General features: G+C 44.4%; 1 protein-coding gene across 1 annotated transcript in view; it reads left to right on the top strand.

Annotated features, from left to right (window-relative positions):
• The window catches only part of CFAP46 (cilia and flagella associated protein 46), a 1,558,477-nt gene that overhangs the window by 525,608 nt on the left and 1,007,878 nt on the right, over positions 1-24,991 (top strand). Inside the window, exon 23 of the mRNA XM_086922533.1 lies at positions 3,508-3,680. Within this exon, the coding sequence (XP_086778659.1) occupies positions 3,508-3,680 (173 nt within the window). The remainder of the gene's footprint in view (positions 1-3,507; positions 3,681-24,991) is intronic.

A 24,991-nucleotide genomic window follows, 5' to 3' on the forward strand; every position in this document is an offset into this window, starting at 1 on the left:
TTCCGCCTGGTAACCTTTCCTCTAAGAAACGACTGGTCACGGAACCTGGCACCCTATACCTGTGACAATTTGTCGACACAATCTACTTTCCATCTGATCCTATTTTGCAATCATTACAATGTTGAACGTAGAAGGTGGATTAGACAATATTTGAGACAGGGCCATTGGCGACAATGTAGACCAGCGTATTTAAGTCTATTGAAATTAGGGAGTGAGAAATGTATTATGGTTATGATTGGCTTTTTAAAAAGTATTTTAAAGAAACGGAAATTAATGATGTTAACTGATTGATGACCTAACTGATATATTATGAATTGCTTTATATCGTCGATGTACTAATTTAATCCTTCTTATTAAATTAACTGTTTTTATTGGATGGAGATTAAGTGTTTTATGGAATGTGTATTTGTATTATGAAGGTTTTATGATTTTATACTTGGTTTAAATCGAATAAAGCATTTCTGAATCTGAATCTGAATTACACTCATGCGCAAAATTCCACTGAAACTTTTCCTCTCAGCTCTCTCATGTCAACGAGGAGGTCACAAGGGAACGGCTCCATGCGCGACTCAGCGTGACATCATTGGAGCCATAAGAAGACCTCGTCGGCGTGCTGACTTCAGTTCCCTTTTTCCACACAGTTGGCATGTAACTTTTTTTCCTGGGTTCCCCATTTCCGGGAGTTTTTTTGTTGCAAGTCTCTGGGTCTTTGTAGAAGCGACCATAGCTATACAGAGGAAGTCTGGATTCAAACCATGCACGGAATGCGGGGTTAGATGTCTGTTACTGACCCTCATGATGGCTGTTTGTGGTGTCTGTCATTTGACCACGACGTCGGGGAGTGTTTGTCATGCAGGTGAATGATTCCAAAAACATTGAAGGAGAGAGAAGCCAAGTTGTTTATGGCGATGGCTAAAAACAGAAAAGAGGTCAACGGAGATCGAGGTCCCAGTCAAAGTTGCCCACTCCACATACTTTGAAGTCGTCGAGGAAGAATAAAAAGAAGCGGCACCATGAATCTCGAAGTAGTTCGTCAAAGGATGAGACATTGAAGTTGGAGTCTCCAGCTCCCCGGTATCATCGTAAGGAGGAAGTCTCTCCTTCTCCTTCTTCTGAGGTGACTCCAGCCTCGTCTCCAGTTCAGAGAGCGGTGTCTTCACCGGCGCCGAGAGAAGCGATGCCTACACTGCCAGCCACTCAACCTCCGCTTCAGGGTCTCCGGTGCTGCATCCGGAGGCAATTGTGCTGCCTCCCCGAGCAGTCCCAGACCCCACAGTACCGGATCCAGGGATTCCTGCCTTTCTGACTCCAGGCGCAGATCTGTTGCATTTCCGTAAAGCGATGTTCGACTTGTTTCCCAGAGCGGCTAACTCTACTGGTGCGCCGGTTGGCCCCATGGGTCCGCGGGCATACTCACTGGGAAGCTTGTCACCTCACTTCCCTCAGGCACCTCTCATGCTGACATGTACCTCAACCTAATCCTGAGTAGCAAATGACCTTTCACCTACACGTGTCCCACCTTGCTCTACATAACAGTTCTAGCACTGACCTTTTACCCAGTTATGTGCCGAAAGAAATGTTGATTGGTTTCCTTGCAACTAGTCTGATTTATTATGCATGAGGATTCTTAGAAAAGTCCCCTGCACATGACGTACATAACAGGGTTAGCAAACTCTGTTTACAAGTCATGGTCATCTTCATCCTAGGGCGATAGAACTACTTTGCATAATTCCAGGTATTGGTTGTGGATGATTTACATAATTGTACTCACAACATATCAATTGTGGTACAAACCCTGAGGCTATCTTTATGGTATAAAAGATCCATACCATTACTAGATAGACAGAGGAGATGCTTCCACACTGGCACAAGACACTGGAGTCCCGGCCTACAGAAGCTTCAACACACAGTGTTCTGACATCCCTTGCGGGGATGTCCAACTCAAGACTAAGATGGGGTCCTTCGTTCTCACCGATCAGGTAATAGGTTTGGCGCTTCCCTAGGGGATTCTTGGCTTTACACCCACATACTTGCTAGGTACATTTAGGTACACTTAGATAAGGTCCGCATAGTAGGAGTATGCTCGATTACTGTCATGATTATATGCCTGCATATATTCACTGTTTCAGCACCATGGTAGAATTCTACCTTCTATTTACTCTGTTGGTGCTTGTAATCCTATACATTTGTTTCTGTCTAATCTTTGTCGCAGCAAACATGTTTTATACTAGAATGACGCTGGTTCAATAAATGCTTAATGAAAACGTCACCAACGTTTATTCTGTGTATCTCTCTGAGACTAAGCGAGCACGTGTGACTGAGCGGAAAGTACGGCACTGTTTCCACAATCCCTGACGGATCAAGGGTTGTCATGTTCTATTGTTGCCAGAAACTATTGGCTCCTTGGTATGGTTAGGGGGCTTATGTTGGCACTGTAAGCTAGCTGGTCTATAGGCTGACATATCCTTTGGGGGTGTCCGAAATCAGTCTTGACACCAATCCCTTAGTTTATGTTACCTACAGACGTGCAGATCCTATGTATTTTTAGAAACTACACAACATGGCGCCCAATGTTGGTTTGGTTCTTATTTAAAATCTGAGTAGTTCAGTTGTGCTTTCTCAGAGACCCCTACTCATATTTCCCCACCAATGTTTTCCGTGCTTGAATCCGGATGCCTCAGTGAGCCATAAATACCCCGGAGACTTGCAACAAAAACACTCCCAGAAATGGAGAGGCCTGTAAAAAAAACGTTATGCGTTGATGGCGCGGAAAAAAGGTAACTGATTCCAGCATGCTGACGTCACATGGACTCGTGTGCAGAGCCGTCCCATTTTGATGTCCTCGGCAATGTGGGAGAGCTGAGAAGAAAAGTTTCTGTGGAATGCTATGCATGGGGGTAATTCAAAAGGTGAGGAATCTACAGGCAGACAATGTATCCACCAGTAAAATCGTTACCAAAGGTAAGTACCGTGTTCTTCAGCCACTTTTGACCTTATGCTGGTATACCTTTTGGATACACTCTACCCTGCCATTTGCTGGAATTCTGAGGCCTACTCTGCAACACCACACCATGGCAAACAATTAGATTAAAAAAGTGGATGGGATGGTGCCAAGACTACTGAGGTAACTTGATTGCGAGCACCAGTCTGATGTAAGCCACTTTCCCTGCCTTTCTGGCTTGGCATCTCACATTATCAAAATTAAGTGAGGGGACCATGTCATGGACTTCCTAGAAAAGAAACTGCATCAAGATCCACCTTGAACTGCACTCTCACTTCTAACATAATACATTACAAACAATATCTAAGAAAAGCTCCTGGGTGAATTTGATTAAAGAATGCACCTTTTCTTGATTTTAGCAATAGTAGCTCCTTATCCTATGAAAAAAAATACTAATTTTGGCTTTAATTGATGTCCAAATTGATAAAGAGACTCCAATCTTTATCTTGTTGTATTATGATAACTTTAAACACCAACCATTACAATAATCCTTATCTTTATTTCAGTTGGAACAAATGTGTGCTGAATGCCACTGGTCGGATCGCCTAGTGGAGCTGCAGAGCCTCGTAAGGATTGCACACTTTGCCTTTAACGCTCATGACTATGAATTAGCAAAGACCAGTTGCCAGCGAGCGTTGTCAATGGATGATCATCACTGCGGTGGCAGCAATCCTGCATCGTAAGTAAAGAATTGCTACCTGATATTCCTACCCTAAGCAGGGTTATGCAGCTGATTACATGTTCACATTTATGTCATTATACAATCTTACTTATCAGACACGGCCCAGTATTTTTTAAGTGTTTGTTCATTTCGTTGTGTGAATTACCTGCAACCAGCTCCCCTGATTTATAATAATTCAACATGTGTTCATAATTTATGTCATTTATGAGGGTGAAAGGGGTGGTAGCTACCTCTGGTTTGCCGTTTGGTTCCCTTGCTACCGTCCTTACGACCCCTCGCCTTGTGGGTTATGAAGGCAGGAGCAAAGAGCAAACAGAACTTGAAATTCTCTCTTTACTTTCTTTAGATTGTACTCCTCGCCCCTCCTGTAGCTCCTTCGCCACTGATAGGAGGCCTATGTGGAGCATAGGTTAGGACAAATGGTCAAACCTAGGATGTCCTCAAGTGTCAAAGAGCTTCTGATGTCACATCCTCTGTTTTTGGCAACGAAGACTGACGCATATAGGTTTTGAATCCTTGCATCCCATTCCTCTGGTGTCTCCTATTTTTACTTTTGCCCTGATTATGACGCTGCTCTAAGTAACTGTACTAAAGTGTCGAAATGCTGACAACAAAATATGTGGACTGATTTTAAATCCTGATTGAGGTGTCTGACACTATCCCAATCAGTCAAATGTATATATATTTGTTTTTACCACAAGTGCACTCTTTTTATCACTTTAGTCACTCACGCTGCTCCGTCACTTCGTTCGGGCACCTTTTCTTTTGACCAATGAAAATAATGTGTCAATCAATCAATACATTTATAGAGCGCACTACATACCCGCAAGGGTCTCAAGGCACGCGGGGGGAGGGGAGATGCTGCTATTGCTCGAAAAGCCAGGTCTTGAGAAGTTTCCGGAAGGCCAGTAGGTCCTGAGTCTGTTGCAGGTGGATGGGATGGTGTTCCAGGGCTTGGCCGCGAGGTGGTAGAACAATCTTTCCCCGGTGGTTGTTCTTCGGATGCGGGGTTGTGGCGAGGGCGAGGTCGGCAGAGCGAAGCTGGCGGTTCGGGGTGTAGAAGGTGAGACATCTGTTGAGGTATGTTGGTCCGGTGTTGTGGAGTGCCTTGTGAGCATGGGAGAAGAGCTTGAAGGTGATCCTCTTGTTGACGGGGAGCCAGTGCAGGTCTCTCAGGTGAGGTGTGATGTGGCTGTGGCGGGGTGTGCCGAGGATGAGGCGAGCTGAGGCGTTCTGTATCCGTTGTAGTTGTTTCAGAAGTTTGGTCGATGCTCCTACGTAGAGGGCGTTGCCGTATTCCAGTCTGCTGCTGACGAGGACCTGTGTGACCGTCCATCTGGTCTCAGTGGGGATCCATCTGTAGATCTTGTGGAGCATGCTGAGGTTTTTGAAGCAGGAGGATGAGGCGGCATTGACATGCTTGGACATGGAGAGCAAAGCTTCAAAGATGAATCCCAGGTTGCATGCGTTGTCGGTGGGTGTTGGTGCAGTTCCTAGTGTTGTCAGCCACCAGGAGTCGTCCCAGGCAGAGGGGGTGGAGCCGAGGATGAGGACCTCCGTCTTGTCTGAGTTCAGTTTCAGTCAGATGTCTTTCATCCATTCGGCAACGGTTTTTATTCCTTTGAGGAGGTTGGTTCTGGTGGTGGAGGGGTCCTGGGTGAGGGAGAGGATCAGCTGGGTGTCGTCGGCATAGGAGATGATGTTGAGGTCGTGTGAGCGGTCGATGTTTACGAGCAGTGCCATGTACACGTTGAAGAGGGTCGAGCTGAGGGATGATCCTTGGGGTACGCCACAGATGATCTCGGAGGCTTGGGATTGGAATAGCAGGAGGCGAACACTCTGGGTTCTGCCGGAGAGGAAGGAGGTGGTCCATTCCAGGGCCTTGTCGCGGATCCCTGCGTCGTGAAGGTGTGTGCATAGGGTGTGGTGGCAGACTGTGTCGAAGGCGGCTGAGAGGTCCAGGAGGATGAGGGCTGCGGTTTCTCTGTTGTCCAGGATGGCTCTGATGTCGTCAGTGGCAGCGATGAGGGCAGTTTCGGTGCTGTGGTTTTTGCAGAATCCGGACTGGGATGGGTCCAGGATGTTGTTGTCCTCGAGGTAGTGGATTAGTTGCTTGTTCACGATCTTCTCGATGACGTTTGCCGGGAGCGGGAGCAGAGAGATGGGCCGGATGTTCTTGAGGTCTCCCGGGTCCGCCTTGTTTTTTTTTTAGCATGGCGTTGATCTCGGCGTGCTTCCAGCTCTCCGGGAAGGTTGCGGTCTCGAAGGAGATGTTTATGATCTTGCGGAGATTAGGTGCGATAGTGGAGCTGGCCTTGGTGAAGATGTGGTGCGGGTTGGGTCTGACGGAGAGCCGGAGTGGATGGTGTTCCTGGTTTTGATTATGTCATCGTCGTTCACATGGGTCCAGGTGAGCGGGGTGTTGGTGCGGATTGTGGGTGGTGTTTCTGAGGTGTTGGTGATCTTTCGATGGAAGAAGGTGGCTAGGGAGTCGCACAGGTCTTGTGATGGCAGAATGTTGTTGGTGTTTGAGCTGGGGTTGGAGAGTTCCTTCACGATGTTGGAGAGCTCTTTGCTGTCGTGTGCAATATGGTCGAGGCGGGCCTTGAAGGAGGTCCTTTCGGCGGTTCGGATGAGGTGATGGTGTCTGCGGATGGCGCTCTTGTGGGCTGCATAGTTGTCTGGGGTCTGGTCGTGGCGCCACTTGTTTTCGAGCTTTCGGCAGGTCTGCTTGGAGGCCTGGAGTTCGGCGGTGAACCAATTGGCCTTTCTGTCGGAGCGTCTGTTGGAGGGTTTCTTGATTGGGGCGAGTGTGTTGGCGCAGTCGTAGATCCATTGTCTGAGGTTGTGGGCGAAAGTGTCTGTGTCGGTGGGGTCCGTTGGCGGGCTTCGGGCAAGGGTGGTGATTAGCTGGTGATCAGTGACTTTGCTCCAGCTGCGGCGGGGATTCTGGTGAGGGTGGTGGTGCCTGGTGGGTTTCTGGAAGGTGAAGTGGATGAAGCGGTGATCGGTCCAGTGGAGTTCGGTGGTGTGGCTTACGGTGATGTGGTTGCTTGCGGAGAAGGTGAGGTCCAGCGTGTGTCCGGCAGAGTGGGTGGGTTTTGTGACGAGCTGTCCGAATCCGAGGTTGGCGAGGTTGTCGATCAGGGTGGAAGAGTTGCTGTTGTTGTTGTTCTCGAGATGGAAGTTGAGGTCTCTGAGGAGGATGTAGTCTGTGGAGGCGAGGGTGTGCTTGCTTATGAGGTCGGCGATGGAGTCGCTGAACTGAGGCCGGGGTCCAGAGGGTCTTTAGATTAAAGTTCCTCTGAGGGTGGTGTTGGCGTTGATGTGGATCTAGAAGTGCAGGTGTTCGGCGTTGCTGAGGGTACCGTCAGTGCTGGTCGAGATTCTGAGGGTGTTCTTGTGAATGATGGCGATTACTCCTCCAGCTCTGTTAGTACGGTCTCTGTGGGTGATCTCGTAGCCGTCTGGGATGGCTTTGGCGATGTCGGGGGCCGAGGAGGCGTTCAACCAGGTCTCTGTTAGGAAGGCGACGTCCGGGGAGGATGTGTCGAGCAGGTCCCAGAGTTCGACGGCGTGTTTGCGTAAGGAGCGGGTGTTAAATAATATGCATCTGAGGTGGTGGCGTCCTGACTCAGTGAGTTGTTTGACGGCTTGGAGGCTGGTGTAGCTGCAGCTCCGGCAGGAGAAGGGTCCTTGGGTGCGCTTCAGGGCGGCCAGGGAGCAGGTGTGTCATCGTTCGGAGTTGAGTGCGTGGAGGGTGCTGGCGTCGTAGTGGAGTCGGTCGTGGTGGTGGTCACAGGACCAGGGGGTCGGGCGCTGGGCGAGGTCCAGGCGCGGACGGGCACACAGAGGCTTGCCTTTGGCGTTCCTTTGGCGTGCCAGGGGCATGACGGCGCAGCGGCCGCCATAATCAGAGGAGTTGGGAGGAAGGAGCAGCTGGGAGGCAGGAGCGGGACGTATGGGCGAGCAGGGGTGCGGGGCCGCAGGGGACTCAGCGGTGGGAAAACGGGCAAAGAGCAGGGGCACAGAAGGCAAAAGGGGCACAAGAGGCAAAAATCAAAGGGGCGCAAAGACAAAAAGGGGCACAGAGGAAAAAAGGGGCACAGAGGGCAAAAACAGTACAAGAACAATTTAGCAAAAACGGTACAACACCAATTTAGCAGTGAAAACACAACCGAGGCTGAGGGGCCTCACACTTGCGGCGGTGACAGCGAGCACAGGGACACGGGCACACAGGTGGTGCTGTGCGGTGTGGGGGAGCGACCTGCCTGTGAACAGGGTCACATGTGTCATATTGTCATGAACCATTTTTGCATTATTTGAACACAACTGCCATAAGTAAAAGCATTGATCCTAAGAAAACATTATAAAAAGTCATGAACTTTCTCTGCACTGTTTGAATTCAATTATCACAAACTTGATGAAAAGTTTCTTTAAGTTTCTTTACAAGGCTACACTGCCCCCATAGAGACCATCTTTTTGATATTAATTGTCCAGCCCAGGTTACTGGGTTGCCCCACTTTAGTTTAATATGGCAGCTGTTTCAGGGCCTTTTGTCATGCTGGGCCCAAAATCTAGAATGACATTCTCATTTCCATAAGACATTCTCCAGCACTGACTGGTTTTAAAGAACATTTAAACAACCAGCTACTAGATTTGCCTTTCCCCTTAGTTCGCTGTTTAAGTTTTATTTTCTGACCTGCTTGTGTCTCATGATGTTATTTATTTTTTCTTGATTAACATCTGTGCTGATTATGCCTGTCGCAGGAAATTGGGTAAAGCGTCTATAAAAAAGTAATAAATATATAAATGCAGTGTAATAAACCCAGTTCTTTCTCCTTTGAATTGACTTCGACCAATACCAGTCATCTAAAACTTCATCAATGTTTGTTATGCTATTCCGCGTCTTATCGATTTGCAACAGGAAACTCTAGGTCTATATTAATGTTTGGCAGATGAACAATGGCCTGGTGATTATTCTGTGACCTTTAAACACAAAACAGAAGCCATTGTCATTGAGGCTACGACAGTAATGTCCATCGAACCACTAGTGTGCTTAAATCTTCATAGTAGCTACTAGAAATGTTGTCACTCAAAACTATGTCTCAAAATGTTTAAATCAGGACGTATCAAAGAGCAAGAAATCATCTCAACCCACATACCGATAATAAATATAGGAAGATGAGGCAGGGATGCCCTTGATTACGTTTACTCTGACTCCAAGACAAGCAATATGTGTTGTCCGACTCTAATACAAACATCCACTTGGTGCGTATAGGGAATTCTTGCCATACCGGTTTGTTTAACAACTTCATAAACAAAGTTGTATCACATCAACCTAGGTAGCTCATCAACGGTAAAACTCTTATTATTCCAAAAAAACTGTGAGATACGTTTGAGGAGTAAAATACCCTTTATTCATCACTCGTATGACCACTACATCCTAATCTGACTGAAATATTTTTAATTGTTGAAGGAGGGAATAGCAAACAGAATGATGTGCAGAGAAATGTCACTTTAAGTAATACAAGTTGTATCTTTTATACACTAACATGTTTTGAATATTTCCCAATTGTCAGGCATGGAACGTTTGGTATGTTTAATAAATACATTTTACACTTCTATTAAAACAGTCACCTATGAGGTTAAGTCCTTATGAGCTTCAGACACCTAGTGGATGGAACCTTAGCTCCACTACGGCGATCATATGTTGTATATTTCACTGCTCAGCTAGTGAGTGTTAGGGCCATTGGCCAGTCGAGATACTTCTAAAACTACATTTTCATTACTTCAAATCGCAAATTGTGCACCTAAGTTGCATGCATATTTTGTGATATTGTATGAGCAACGTTGATGTACATCGGTCGTAAAGCCCTACCTAGCTCACACTGAGGCTCTGCCTGAACACTCATTCTGAGGGTCACGGGGACTCCAAATTTCGTCACTAAATCAATTTTGCAACATACTATGACGCCATATGTTACTTTATACCCGTACATGGCTGTTTACCCATGTAGCTACATGCCTGTTAAGTGGGTTGTCAGTTAAAAAGAAAAAAAAATCAGACACAGCTGGGCAATTGCCTCTTAAGCCTGGGGTGAATGTCCTCTGGCTTTATCTATTTTGACACTACTGGACTTGTTTATGGCGTCCACCCATGGTTTTTCTTGTATATGACGAAGTACGTTCCCCTATGGAGCTCATATTGAACATAATCATGTGTTTGAGACATAGAAAGATTTTTCTATAAAAACAACATATCTAGTAATACGAAACCTTCTCTCATGTATCTCACTTCCCAAATAACACTGAGGCTGTCATTAATGCTTCAGGGAATACCGACTTGGTATTTCCATGCACTAAATTACACATAGATAGCAGTAATTTTTTGATGTGGAAGTAGCACGGTATTCAGAGTTCGACCTTGAGAGCGCTCGCGGAATTGGTGAATTATTGAGGAAACTGGAATAACTGTATCCCTTTTCTACAAACATTTTCCATTTTTTAACCGTTTCCTAGTAACATTTCATCAAAACTTCTTGCTGGTGAAATGTGGCAGGATGAGTGGAGGAATCACGTGAGTCTTATTTACTAAAACTTCTATGGTTCAGCCGGAAACTGGTTTTCTGTCCAAATATGGAATCATTCCAAATTTAGAATGGCGACCACGGTCTCGTTATAGTCTAAGAAGAAGAATTTCCAGCCGTGCAAATCAGGATTGTAACAAGTGATGGACATAGTGTTGGCCATTCCCCTTCTTAGAAGCCCCACTGTCTGCCCAGGCGTAACATTGGTTGCAGGGAGAGATGACATCTGAAAAGTGTTACCTGACAGTACTAGTGGAGAAGTGTGGCTCAATGGTTAGAGGCGGCAGACCCGGAAGCTGAGATCGGCCCGGGACCAGGGTTCGATTCCCAACGCGGCAGGTTCTTGGGTCAAAATGTCCGCAGGCTTGATTATTCTCGCCTCAGCGCCTACTCTAACCTTGGGCTCCACTCTGTAACTCTGGGCAATAGCTTGCTTAATCTTCACAATGGCCCCTTCAACGCCGGGGATGCCTGGTCTCACCTTGGGGGTGCCCAGAAGGGACCATCTCACAGGGAAAGCCAGGACGGGTTCCCCAGCGGTATACAGCGCCAGGACGCCCGCGGTGTGGGCAGCTGTGCACTTTACAAGTATACAACATTTACATTTTTACATTTTACTACTAAGTAAAAGCACAAACAATCCTCAGGGTATAATTTCCCCATTGTAGAACAGTTCTTACAAGTCTGTAAGTTTTATTAGGTTCGTGTAAGACCTGGACTAGACCTGAGCTGGAGCAAGCAAAATTGAAGCATTGCTGAAGCCGGCTGCATCAGAAGAGAGCTGGAGCTGACAGGAATGGAGCAAAGCTGAAGCAGGAGCAAAGAAACCAAAAGTACGACAAGCCAGAAGAATCGTGATAAACTGTAACGTTGATCAGAGGCACATTAAAGGGACCACCTGAAAGGAAGGGACGGCCCAGAACAGGAGTCACCTGACAGGAACTGGCAGAAATGGAACTACTGAAATGGTGGCAGTGTTTGTTGGCTATCTTTGACTGGAGTCTGTGTTTCTTGGCCATCTTAGACAAGAGTTCCACTTAAGGGGAGTTCAACTCCCACTTACATCAGTACCCATTGTTGCCCAGAACCATAACAGATTTGAGTAGAGAAAAGCGAGGAATATATCAGACACCCTTTAGAACTAAAATGATAATGCACCATACATTGAATCTCGCATAACCTTACAAAGATGGTTCCTTTTTCCAGTCCAAAATCAATTAATAGGATTGCAAACTATCTTCACCTAATGGTGGTCTTCCCATTGGCATGTTGGGAAATGAAACATAAAAGACGTGAAAAGTTAACTTGCCGTTAGACGGGCCTACCATACGAACAGATAAAAAGCTTTTTTAGATGCAGATTTTGCTTGATTGAATCACTGTAAATAATTCTGAAGATCAGTCTCCTCTCGAAAATCTTTACTCAAAAATGTTATAATTCCTAAGAAATGTACACTTGCTTTGCAAGAACTCACAACACATTAGTCCTAATAATATTTTACTTAAATGTGTGCAGAGATTTTCTTTCAGTTGATTAAGCACAGAACTATATCCTGCATAAAATGGTAATTTCTACGTTTAAATGAATGAAGAATATTTCCCTGCTTGCATAAAAAAAGAAGCACTCAAAATGATCATACTTTAAGGAAAACTACTCTAGAATTTAAGGGAATTTGAGAATCTGTTAAAATCGTCTGTTGATTGGACAACAAAGTATAAGGTATGTAAAATCACTCAGTAAATAGGGAGCTGATGTTTCCTTGGAGGTGGGCTTTGCTCTAAAGTATTCCCTGTCGAATTTCGACTAATGCGTTTGAGCCGGTGATTGCCGCTGGGGCCACCGAAACTTACAGTTGGAAACAGCACTTATTTTTCCCAATCAGATGTTTACCAAGTGCAAGAGAAGGAAAAGCACAGATCAGAAAGATGGAGGGAGAGAATGACAACAAAACCGTCACGGAGGGAGAAGGCAGGAATTTACCCAGGGCTGGACTGGGAAGTCAAAACAACCCAGGCAAAAATGAAAAATTCAGCCCCCATGTGCAGACGTGCTAATGCATGCTAGAGCCAGAGCAACTGCTTCATGTTGCCACCGGGATCACGTAACATGCCCTTCACTCTTGGAGGCCGAAACTGGCCTCCAATTGTCAAAACCAGCCACCTAGTGCTCCAGCCCCCCTGTGGGATTGCCCACTTGCCTGACTGACCAGTCTAGCAATGAAATTGCAAGAGTGAGATAAAGAGACTGGAAGTAGTGCAGTGGAGTAAAGAGGCATGAGGTGGATTTAAGGTACCAGCCTTGGTATTCGGCACACTGAATTGTTTTGCAACAGTCGCGACTTCTGAACAGAGCTTCGGTCACCGGCACTCTCTCTTTCACAAATTTATCACTGCAATAGAGTATCAACCATGTTGGACTGTCACCGATTCAGCTGCATAGAATAGTTAACCTCAATAAGGAAAATTCTAAAAAGGTTCCTGGCATCTGGAACATTTCACTGTGCATGTGCTAAATTACATAAACTTCCAACCAGTGGTCCAATCGACATGTATCAAACGTAGTCCACTTTCATAAGGGAGAAGTTACTAGCATCTAACCTTTTTTCCTGCATGTGGGAGACTACTTTCCATTGTATTACCAGTACATATCTCATGTTGCTCCTGTGGCTATTTAAGGAATGGTTAATGGAAGTATAAGAGTAAAGCTCAGCCAGTACCTCCTGTTTATTTGCCTTCGCTCATGGGACAACAGTTACCTTTTAGATTGTATCCTGGATTTCGGATGATGTCAATAAATAACAGATATTCTTATTAACTTCTCATTTTATAGTAAAGAAGACCAAATCACACAAAGTTCCACAAAAGACCAAATGAACATACAGAATTAGAATTTATAGTAAGAAACATACATTTTTGTTAATCATAAATGGATACACTATTTATTTTGTGTTGGAAAGGTCCCGGTTTCTGTGGTCACCCCCCATTAGTTGCCCCAATGCTGGTTGTTATGCCTGAAAGTGCTCTGGTATTAAGTGTGCGTTGCCTCTGACACCATAGATCTCGCAAGTTATTTGTTTTCAAAGTCCTATTTATTGACAATGACTGCATAAATACTTTTAGCACATTACTTTGCGAATAGTTCAAAGGTACACATTGGGTGTGAACAAATCGTTTGTGGTTATCTCCTTATATAATGAAGCACATTCAACATATATTAAAACAAATAATTTGCTAACATCAAAGTAAATCAACATGAGACAAATAAACAATACACAGTAATGAAATTAATTGAGTTCGTATATCAACATTATCCTTAGAAATTGATATTTTTTCAGGTTTACAAAGTGAGGAAGGGGGGTCCTACATCACTACCCTTCCGGTATCTAAATGTCCGAACCAAAAACTTTGAGCATTAGAGAGGAAGATATCGAAACACTACTTAAGAGACCATCAACATTGAACCCTGGAAATACAGCAATTCAAGAAACGACCGCAATCCCAATATCCAATTCACCTTGGCATACAATAAAACACAAATTAATTTTTTGGACCTTATGGTTAAACACTAGGATGGCATCATTTATACCACCTTATATACCAAAGAGACTGACCGGAATACTTTCCTACACTTCTCCAGCTTCCATCAACGCAATCTCCGCGAAAACTTACCTCTAAGTCAATTCATGAGATTGCGTAGGAATTGTACAAAGAAAACTGACTACTTCTTCCACGCCCAGGAGCTGATCCAGAAGTTGAGCGAGAGAGGATATCCTAAGAAGTTACTGAAGAGAACCATGAAGAGAACTTGGTACATCCCTAGAGACACTCTCTTGATCCCCAAAGAAAAGAACAAGGAAGAAACTCCAATCGTATGTGTGACAACCTTTTCTGGAGCAACCACAGAAATTAAGAAAATAGTCTCCAAAAATTGGAACACAGTACGGAGCCTGAAACCCTTCGATGTCCCACCAATCTTCGCACTGAAAAAGAACGAGAGTGTGAGAAACAAACTGGTCCGAGCAGACACATCACTGCCAAGGCAAGAAAGTTCCATTCAGTCACTTCTGAACCTTCCACCTGTCAGAGGACACCACAAATGTGGAAATTGTATTTCCTGCGACAGTACCATAGAAGGATCAACATTCTCATACGGCCAAAAACAAATCAAACACGACCCTTTCACAAACTGTAACACCTGTAACGTTATCTATTGTGTCATATGCCCATGTGGACTTGCGTATGTTGGCAAAACGAGCCAACCCATAAAAACAAGAATATCCCAACACCGTTCCAGGATTCGATGTAAGAAAGAAAATGCACCTATGGTCCCCCACTGCATTGAAAAGAACCATGGACCAGATGACTTAAAATGGACAGTGGTAAAATATGTCAAAGGTAAAGATGTGGCCAATAACCTGTCAAAGCAGGAAGCGAAAACCATCATGTATCTTGACACTGTAAACCATGGATTAAATGAATTAGCGGAAATATCCAGCTTCACGTGCTAATTACAACACAAAGTCTCAGAAACCCAGTGTAGAAACCACAGTCTTCAACAATGCCGACTGCAAAAAGCGTCCCGATCTCTTAGCAACGAGATCACATGTTCACGTATGTGCAAACATTGACCAATCAGGAGCCCCTTTCCAAACTCGCCGGCGAGTCCACCAATGAGCAAGCCTCTTTCTTTCACACTCTAAGTGAAAGACTCAACGCCGGACGCGCGCTGTTCGAATCTTAACACAGCGGGACCCGGTTTAGTGGCGAAACGCTTTGCGAGGAGACGCCGAGGTCAAAGAAAAGCAGTTACCCCTCGGTCTTCAATCCCGCGGAAAGACTGCCCCGCGAGAAGATGTCGTGCCAAACTTAAAAAAGAAGAAAGAAAAGCCGACAACGGTCACCAACCAACCCCCAGGTACGTGATGCCCATGGCGGGTCCCAGTCTCACCAAGTAGCCATCCGCATTAGGCTAAAGACGAAGTGAAGCCTCCCCACGCACTAGAAGGAATACAAAATAGGCGCAATCGCTTTCCTCCCTTACCCACGAACAATGCATTAGGCTTTCCCAATGCAACATGCCATACGCTAATAGGACGCCAGTGATACACCAAGACATTGAATTCATTTTCTCACTCTTTCCACAGTACATCCCGGACTGTGGGTCCACGGGTCTACAACGGCACCAGACTACCGTGTGAACCATCACCACACCGAACTCTGCGACCAACCTGTAAATAAGACATGCAGAACCGCCTCTACTTATATTGGGTACGTGACCTCAACATGCACTAACAAGCACTTGAAAACACTAAAAAAAAGCACTGTCTATGTTCTCGCATCTCACAACTCAGTACTAAAACATGCCCCTTACACCCCCCCCCAGGTGTAACATGATGTCCTACAGCACCTACAGCGAGCCCTGATGAAGACCTGTCCAAACAACCATTCCTGTCAAGATTTAGAAGGTCGAAACGCGTAGGCACAACTTCCGGGCCAGGAGAACTGTATGCCCTATGATCCAGTAAAATAATAGGACATATAGTGAGAGACGTATCTCACACTAAGGCATAAAACTCTTTTTGAAACAAGTTACTTTCCCTGGCCAGATACAGGACAATTAATGACTCCTTTGAGGGTAAAATAGTCACCATACCCCCAGGATACTCATAAAACCTTTCCTAGATTCCCAGTAGGACCCCCCTTCCTCACTTTGTAAACCTGAAAAAATATCAATTTCTAAGGATAATGTTGATATACGAACTCAATTAATTTCATTACTGTGTATTGTTTATTTGTCTCATGTTGATTTACTTTGATGTTAGCAAATTATTTGTTTTAATATATGTTGAATGTGCTTCATTATATAAGGAGATAACCACAAACGATTTGTTCACACCCAATGTGTACCTTTGAACTATTCGCAAAGTAATGTGCTAAAAGTATTTATGCAGTCATTGTCAATAAATAGGACTTTGAAAACAAATAACTTGCGAGATCTATGGTGTCAGAGGCAACGCACACTTAATAGTATTTACCTTGATTCCAGCCTCTGATTACCTTAACCGAATCAATCCCCTGTGATTTTTGCTGAAAGTGCTCTGGAGCCTGCTGCCCAGGCCCCAGTCCAAGTGCTCTCTCCCTAAAAACTAATATGGGGGTATTGGTAATGCCAATTGGCAAAATACTTTAAGCCCCTTATTAGTACCTACAGGGCCGTTTCTACCATTAGGCAGGACTAGGCGGCCGCCTAGGGCGGCAAAAGTGCTAGGGCGGCAAAAAGACGTGTACATAGGAAAAAGTAAACAAACATAAGTCCTCGAAAGCGCCGTGACGTCACGTTCGGCGCCAATGCACCACGTACGGGGCCCTAAGGTGCGAGCTGCCTTCCACCGGATCATCAGTCAGCCATTGCAATCCTCTACACTCTTAGGAAATAGCCTCCAGTGGCAAGGTGTTGTGTAACGGGAGACGCACATTTCTAATTCCTGCGCACAACCGAAAGGGCTCGCGTATGCCTCTGCACAGCTCCAAGCTACCTTCCCACTTAGTCACGCCGTCTCTCTCGCTGCACTTTTGAAAAAGCTCGGCAGGAAGCGCCATGACAAAGCTGAGGTGCTTCGCCGCTGGGGACACCGCTGTCATCACTGGGGTAAGTGGTGAAGCAAACGTCGCACGTTTTTCATTTTGGTAGTCCCGTCACTGCCCACGGAGCCTCGATGTCAAACGTTCCCTTACAGTGCGGGAGAAAGTTTAGCAAGATACTATTGGCTTCTCACCTCAGCTGTCTGTGCTTTGTCCAAATGATAGAAAACACAGAACATGCTTCGTTAAGTAATGAGTGGGGAACATCTGCATATGCTAAGTCAATAATGATATGAATAGTTGCAGGTAAAGGTCCAGGTTCTTTATAAAGCACTATGGTTCTATATTTACCTGTATTTTCGAGGGTGGCTTTTGGCCTACAGTTGACTACATACTGTATAGTATGACTATCAAAAATGTTTAGGTTGGCCAAATTACATTATGACTAATGTGAAGAGCAAACAAATGTCGTCTATGTAAATCGAATTTGTGTAATTGAGTTTTCCTTTATAACCTGTATAATTATGTAGTTGAAAAGTAAAGTTACCGTCTGTCATCTTTCATCCAGGTCTGTAGTTTCCCTGCCAATCATTTTTTGGATTGAGGACAAAATACGTAAGGGGAGTGTTTCCTCTTATTAGCCGAGCTTGGAAGCATTGAATCATATCACAACCACCAGAAACTCAAAATGTAAAGTAATAAGTAAGAGCTACAGCTATACATAAACATCAACATTTTCAATCACGAAGCTTCTCACCCAATTGGATGGCTTGTTTTTCTTTCATGTCAGGTTTATAGCAAGAATTTGTTTTTTTGTGTGTCAAATGCTGCTTGCTTATTCCCTTTTTTTTCAGGTTAGACCATTGAGGTGAAATCCAAGAGGATATTCCACGTGGGCCTGATTCACAAAAATATTATTACCATACACAAGTTAATGCATATGTACTGCATAGATTTACAAATGTTTAGATATTTTTGGTTTCAAAAACATGCTTAATTTTTACCCCAGTTGCATGTTTTCCTGATTTAATTTGTTTATTGTGAGCGTTACAACAGTAAACGTACAAATGGTACTTGCATAAATTCAGTTTTTCTTTTAACTTAAGTTTTCTTTTTCACTAAAATGTTTTGTTTCCTTTATTGTGATCTCCCATTTCTACTGCTTCATTGTGATGTGTGTGCTTTGTGGCACGCTGCCCAAAACATTTAAGGGGTGCACTTTTATCTCAGTCATACGGTACAGGCTTTGAGAACACCCTCTCCTGCTTTGTCTGCAACAGGAGGCAAAGGTAGTTTTTAAGACGTTCAGGGCAGAGCTCCGAGCTGATGAGATTATCTAATAAATAGACTTGTGGCCAGGTATGGAGTCGTAGCTGCGGGGTGTTTAAAATATGTCAAGTTTAGTGGTCTATGCTCTGGACTATTGTGCATCCTGAAAATGAGTGAACAGGGTTTCTGTGCAAAAGTGATAGCAATTTGTCGAATATCTTTTCCTAACCTCAAAAATAATGAAGGTAACGTGGAGGAAAGAATTTCTGTTGGAGAGTAAATTATGTTTGTCACCTGGATGGTCCCAAATTAGAGGCAGCCCAATGCTGCAGGTTCAAGTCCAGGTTTTCTGTTTCACTAGCACCCAGGAGTTGTCAGTGCTAAATAATTCAGGTGGCTGATTCCCTTCTCCCTTGGTGGTAAAGTTAGAAACCCTCTACTTTTTGCCAGACACACTGCAGTGCCTGTCTAGCACGTACTTTCAAAGGGGTAACAGTGGCTCCTTTGTGCGTTGGAGCGCAATGACCGACTACAGTTTGGCAAGGGTGCCTTCTGAGAATACAAACGCACTCTATTTCAGAATGATTTTTCCAGATGTGTCAGCATTGTTATCCATGGTCATAAATGTACATAAAACAAACATTTCCACTTTTGGGAAGTTCTGTGCCCTTGAGTACTTACGGTCCTTGTTTATACAGGTCTAGAAGGACGAACACAAGGACAGGATCCGACTGTCATATTTGGTGATGAAGTAAACATGGGGATGTAAAGCACATCAGGATGAAGAGGAGACTTGGGATTCTCTTCATTCAAGATGAGAGTTCTATCCTGATAAGCATGTAAAGAATGGAACTGGCTCTTCCCTTATAGCATTAAAAGAATACTGATTGAGAGATCATTTCCTATGCCAGGTCCAACTAAGCAGATAGTGAACAGCGTTCTTTTATAGTAATGCACATTTACTAATGGAGTATGTGAGTGTGAGGCATGCATCCCAAACACGTCAACACCATTCAGAGCACTTTGTTTTTCTGCACTCTTTAATTTTTCCCTTCACAAAAATGAAAGAAAATAGTAAATGGGATGCACTCAGATACACTTATCATAAATGAACAACTTAATTTTTTGTGTAATAGTCAAGTTTACTCTACAATACTGAGTCCTGCCAATATGTTCCTTCTATGTTCTGCTAATATTCAGGAACAAATTCACCCTTATTCTCACCATCCCAAATGGAGGTGGGGGGCTATTAGGAAGATAGCATTTTCTTGGATGCATATAATCTTTTCAACAAAATTATATCATTTTTGTCAAAACATTACCAGCTCCATGATATGTGTAGCTAAATAAATGCCTCCTGCTGCATCCTTCCTTGGCAAACCATTTGGAGATATACCAGCAAGGTACAAGAGCGTGCTATTTCGAATCGTAAGCTTTGTGACCTGAGCAGCACAAGATGTATGCCAGTGTAATCATGCACTGGGCAATATAGCTGGTTCACTGTAGTAATGTGGCACCTGCTGTTTATCTTGCTGTAATATGCTTTCTGGGCAAAACACAACCATTTTGTCACTTCCGAACTTTCCAAGTTCTTTTATATCTAATGCATTAGTTCTTCTAGCCTGGATGACAGGGGGAGAGAGTGATGGTAGTAAAAGGGAGGGGGCGGCATTTTTCAATTCTCGCCTAGGGCGGCAAAACACCTAGAAACGGCCCTGAGTACCTAGTATATGGTACCAGTGGTACCCAGTGCATGAATGTTAAAGTGGTCACCAGGGCCAGAAGCACTGTTTGTTCCACCCCAAGTGACCCAAGTAAACTACTAAAAGCAGGCCTTCCATTGCAGACTGCAAGACAGTGTAAGCTGCTTGAACTCGACATTGCCTTCACCATGTGTGGCAAAGTCATTGCATTATTTTTACTACATGCCAGTCACTCCTCAGGAAAGCCTCCTAAAGCCCAGGACACAGGATACATTATATTAAAGGTATGGACATGTAAGTGCAAACTTATATGTATCTATAGTGGCCTTTACCATTAAAGGACTATAAGGGATATACGGTTTATAGGATAACATGGGCTGGCATCCATGCAAAAGGAAGGAGACCACAGTCTTTGTGAGGCCCTACATAGACGCCATATTGTTCTGTGGCCTCTGGAGAACGCGGTGCGTCTGGACAGGTGATTGTTTCTTCAATTTTTAAGTCAACAAAGACTTTTCTAAGTGTGCCCTGGAGCAATATTTTTCTATGTTCCAATATTTCAGGATAATGATTTTGTGTTTGTAACAGGGTGTGCTGTAAGTTCTAATGTACAAAATGTGGTCTTCAGTAACATCCTTTCAAGTGTCAGGATTATATAGATCTTCACAGGTGCAGTTTTTCATACCTTACCAAATGATTTTGGTTACCAATTAACGCTAACTTCTTCTGCAGAGTTTGGGAATATTGAATATATAAGTCCACGTGGAAATAAAGTAATTCTTGCATGGTGCTTGTCTTTTTGTCATTTAATTCTAGGGCTCAGACCCCAGCAGTGTTCTTAATCCACAAATTCAAAAATTGTATTTACATTTTATTATACTAGTGTCTAAGGACCCAGGTAAATGAAAGAAATAACATAATGTCTCTGGATATTAATCTTGTCCTGATTTAGTTCTCTAAGTAGGGGAAGATGAATATCTTCCAATAAGCTGAGGGTTTGGCAATTGTACATCGAACCAAGAAACAATTAAATGTAGTCAAACAGTATTACAATAATAACCCTGCAGGAAGTGACCTGCAAGAAAACTGAAATGTAGACATTTAGGGCCTGATTACGATGGTGGTCATAAAGCATTCCAACTGACTTGGTGTCGGAATGGTTTCAACTGACTCGGGTTCGGGGAGTCCGACCGACCGTTTGCGATGGCTCCGACCACCGATCGGGTCGGACTCCCTTTGAATTCAATGGGAGCCAGTGTTGTCGGTCGGAACCCGGCTCCCATTGAAAAAAAAGGGGAGGTTGTGGAAAAAGCCTTGCACCTTGTGGCAGGCACCCCATGGTGCCGAACACGAAGAACCACATGGCTCCCTTCCAAGCTGCACTGCCAAACAAATCCAATGAATCAAATTCATATTTAACTCCTTGGTTACTCCACTCTTCACTTCTTTTTTCATCCTTAATTTGACCAATACATTTTACTAATTTTCTTGACCATTTACAGTCTTTCACAAAATACGTAGGAGCGTCAAGTGTTCCACCTGTCACGCTTTATTTAAAAAACCCAATACATTTCGGGACATCCCTTCATCAGGGGTATCTAGAAAAAGATCATTCAAAAGAACATCAGTCAAATATCACATGTTATATGATGCATAAACTGAAAGCCACTCCTTTTGAAATAAAATTGCTTAAACCGTTCAAGTTGACTTCACATTTCAATGCTGGTTCCCCCTCGGTTTCAACATCAATCATAATCTAGTCTCCACATTATCCCCGAGCTGCGCGTGTATCAGGTGAAAACTTCCAAGTATTCTTAATACTTAATGACCTTGTGTTCACCTTTTTATCTCTGTGCTAGAAAAACGCTAGAATCGAGTGTGCTTGTGTCCCCATACTTATAAATAGAAATCCTGTTACTTTACTAAACTCCCACACATTCAACAATGCTTACCATGGCATATGCTTTTCTAACTCATCAAAACCTCATTCAGTATTATTTCTTGGTAACGGCTTGCGATGGTGCCTGCCACATGGTACTTGGTTGGAAAGAGGGGTCCCATGGGTATCCCATGAGTCCCAACCAGAGGCCTCCTGGTGAAGGGGGGCCTGCTACAGTCCCTAAAAGTCAGTTTCCGACAGCTGATCTGTGTCTGACAGACCGAGTCAGAACGGCTGTTGGAATCCGACATAGTAATCGGTCGGTCGGAAATGCTGCCATAGAACTCTATGATTCGGCTTTGACCGACTCCGTCTCCTCCAATGCCGGTTGGAAACAATTCGGACTGACTGACCAACCACCTTGTATCATAATCGGTTTGCCGGAAATGTTTCTGAGCCAGCCGGAAACATGGCTTCTGACGTGGGATCAGTCAAACCGAATGCCATTTGGAGTCTTTTCGACCCCCATCGTAATCAGGCCCTTTATAGCAAGCAAGACTGAACCTAGCTAGGTGGTGTGATGATTATTATTATTTTTTATTGCAAGCATATACAACAAAAATGAAATGTTTAAAAATGCCATAGTCTGACTGTGACAGCTATGTGTTTGTAGTAAAGAATAAATTTGAAAAAAAGTTAACCAACCCATATGATCTCAATTGGTGCTTTAAGTGGGATCCAAGGTGGCGGGTTCTAAAAGGGGTGGGACCAAAGAACTGCAATCAGTGGCTTATATCATTAAGGTGGAGGCCTAAAACCTGTGAACTTGAATCTTGAGCTTGAATTAATGTGCCACCTTAATGGAATTTGGGTACCTCTGTGTTTTACCGTACGTGTATGCTAACATATCACACAATAACGATATACATGTAAAGCAAATCAAACCTATTGCCTTTTTTATGCTTGTTAGGCCTGATTTTTATTCACCACTAGATAAGTGATCAAAGATATTGTTCTGATTAATTATAATTGAATATGATATTTAAATTTTTAAAATAGGAGATTCTGACAGTAGTAGATTATCAATTAAACTTTCTAAAGGTCTGTGGAAGAAGTATTCGCTGGAGTGTCTCAATCACTCATCAAAATGTTCTCTTAATACTTCACTTTCATCTGCAATCTTTCCTCTGCTTTACTCACTTATGCCCATTTTTCCCCAACATCTCTGTTCGGAAGGTATTCAGTTCGCATATTTCACTTAATTTCTCAGAATTACTTTTTACTCTCCTTCTGCTTGTACTTCTTTCCATCTTTCCCTTTTCACCACATACATCAGCACCCACTCTTTCTTTGGTGTTGTTAGTAAATCAACATGTGTATACATCCTTCATAAACATTCCAATAGAATCATAATTACAATTGTCACATATGTAACTATTAGTCACTGCTCTGTGCAGAGAGGCAGAGAGACAATAGGATGAGCATGTAGTCTGAAGTCCATTATGTCTCAGTGACAGCACTGTCAGAAACATGCACTTCCTTCTGCCTCCACTCCAAACTTCTCAGTTATTACCCATTATAAATACTCGTCCACACCACCGGCTCACCGTTCAAGATTTATAAGTTGGTTAAAAATACAAAACAAAAAAAATGTCATGTAAAAGTTTCATGAAGGCATGATTATATTCTGTCCGATAGAGACTTCTAGGTGCAGATTCACTGACTTACAATTATCCCCAGGCACCAGAATTGATTTTGGAAATTTTTTCATAAACCGTGTCCCTAGGTGGCATTGTTCGGCTCCAGATGGTGTTGTCATAACTGGAAGGGATGTGCCCAATGCCTACATAGGTGGCACCTCAGTATGCTAACTTCAGTTCCTTTCTTTCCATGCCAGCTCGTGCAGATCTGGAGAAGAGCTACCCCAAGTCACTTTTTGACTGACCTTTTTTTGACCTATTATCAACAATTGTCTCATGATGTGGCAGTGATATCCATGAGGAAGGCTGGTTTTAAGACCTGTGGTGCCTCCCACAGGCAAATGTCGATGACGGACCCACACCTCGACTACCTCTGGTGCCTGGAGTGCAACCACTATGCCAAGACCTGCATTGATTGTTGCACCATGCAACCCAAGGACTTGAGGGAGTGCTCCCTTAAGCTCCCTGCTGATCAACGTGTGATGCCACAACGGTCTTGATCCTTTTCGAGAGAAAGGTGCCAGGATCGGTTGCGGAGCCACTCCATACACTTGTTGTCACTCTTGAAGTAGGGGCATTCAGGTAAGTCCCACATGCATACAAATAACAAGAAGTGGAAGAGGTATTTGCCCCCTCCAACAAAGTCATCTGACAAAATGGAGTGTTGGCATTCAAGGCCTGGCTCCACAGTTGAGTCTGTGCCTGGGCTGTCTCCGCACCTCCCCAAATTTTTAGGAGCCAGAGTAACTCCCGCCCAACACTTAGAGTTTTATGAGGCAGGCAATGCACCTTTTATTTGAGCGGCTCATCCCCACTGGAGAGCCTTTGGGCCCCATGGGTTTGGGAGTGGCCCCTACTGATCTTCCGCTTGCCGGTTTGCACATGGGGCCAGTCGGCTCCATTTGATCCATGGACGGATCCGGACCAGCGCCAGACGAGCATCCTCGACTTCCCCTGTGCCAGCGTCATTGCTGACGTCCCTGGCGACACTGGTGGCACTGCCCCACTTCTCATCCCTAACTCCGACATGGAGCCGGGTTGACTCTGCGCCGATTGGAGTCATTTCATCCAGGCCAAAGTGTATGCCCTATTTATATAGGCCAGGAGTAAGAGATAAATGGGAGTGCCCAGTGGTCTATGAAGAATGCCAGCCGCTAGATCTCATAGAGGACACCTCGTGTGAAAATTTGGCGGATGCCAGTGGACTAAACACCTCCCAAGAAACTGGCTTGGTTCCTCCTCCTACCGTGGCTACAAAGGAGGGAGCCTCGTTTGCTATGTTGGTGAGGAGGTTAGCTGAGGTCTTGGACTTTCAGCTACCCTCTGTGTTGTCAAGACAAATTTCTTAACAGAGGTGCGCCAGCCAGAACACACCCCTTATCCTATTTAATAAAGCCCTCATAGACGTCTTACTCGGGGCATGGTCAAAGCCCTGCACAGTGGCTCCTGTGAATGGGACAATTGCCCACCACCATTGCCCCACCCCATGGGAGCCTAACTCCCCCACCCAACACCCCATCCCAGAGAGCTTGGTGGTCCAATTCTCCACAGCCAGAATAAATCCTGGTGTATTCCCTACCACTCCA

The sequence above is a fragment of the Lissotriton vulgaris genome, chromosome 5 (assembly GCF_964263255.1).
Source record: "Lissotriton vulgaris chromosome 5, aLisVul1.2, whole genome shotgun sequence".
Taxonomy (NCBI): domain Eukaryota; kingdom Metazoa; phylum Chordata; class Amphibia; order Caudata; family Salamandridae; genus Lissotriton; species Lissotriton vulgaris.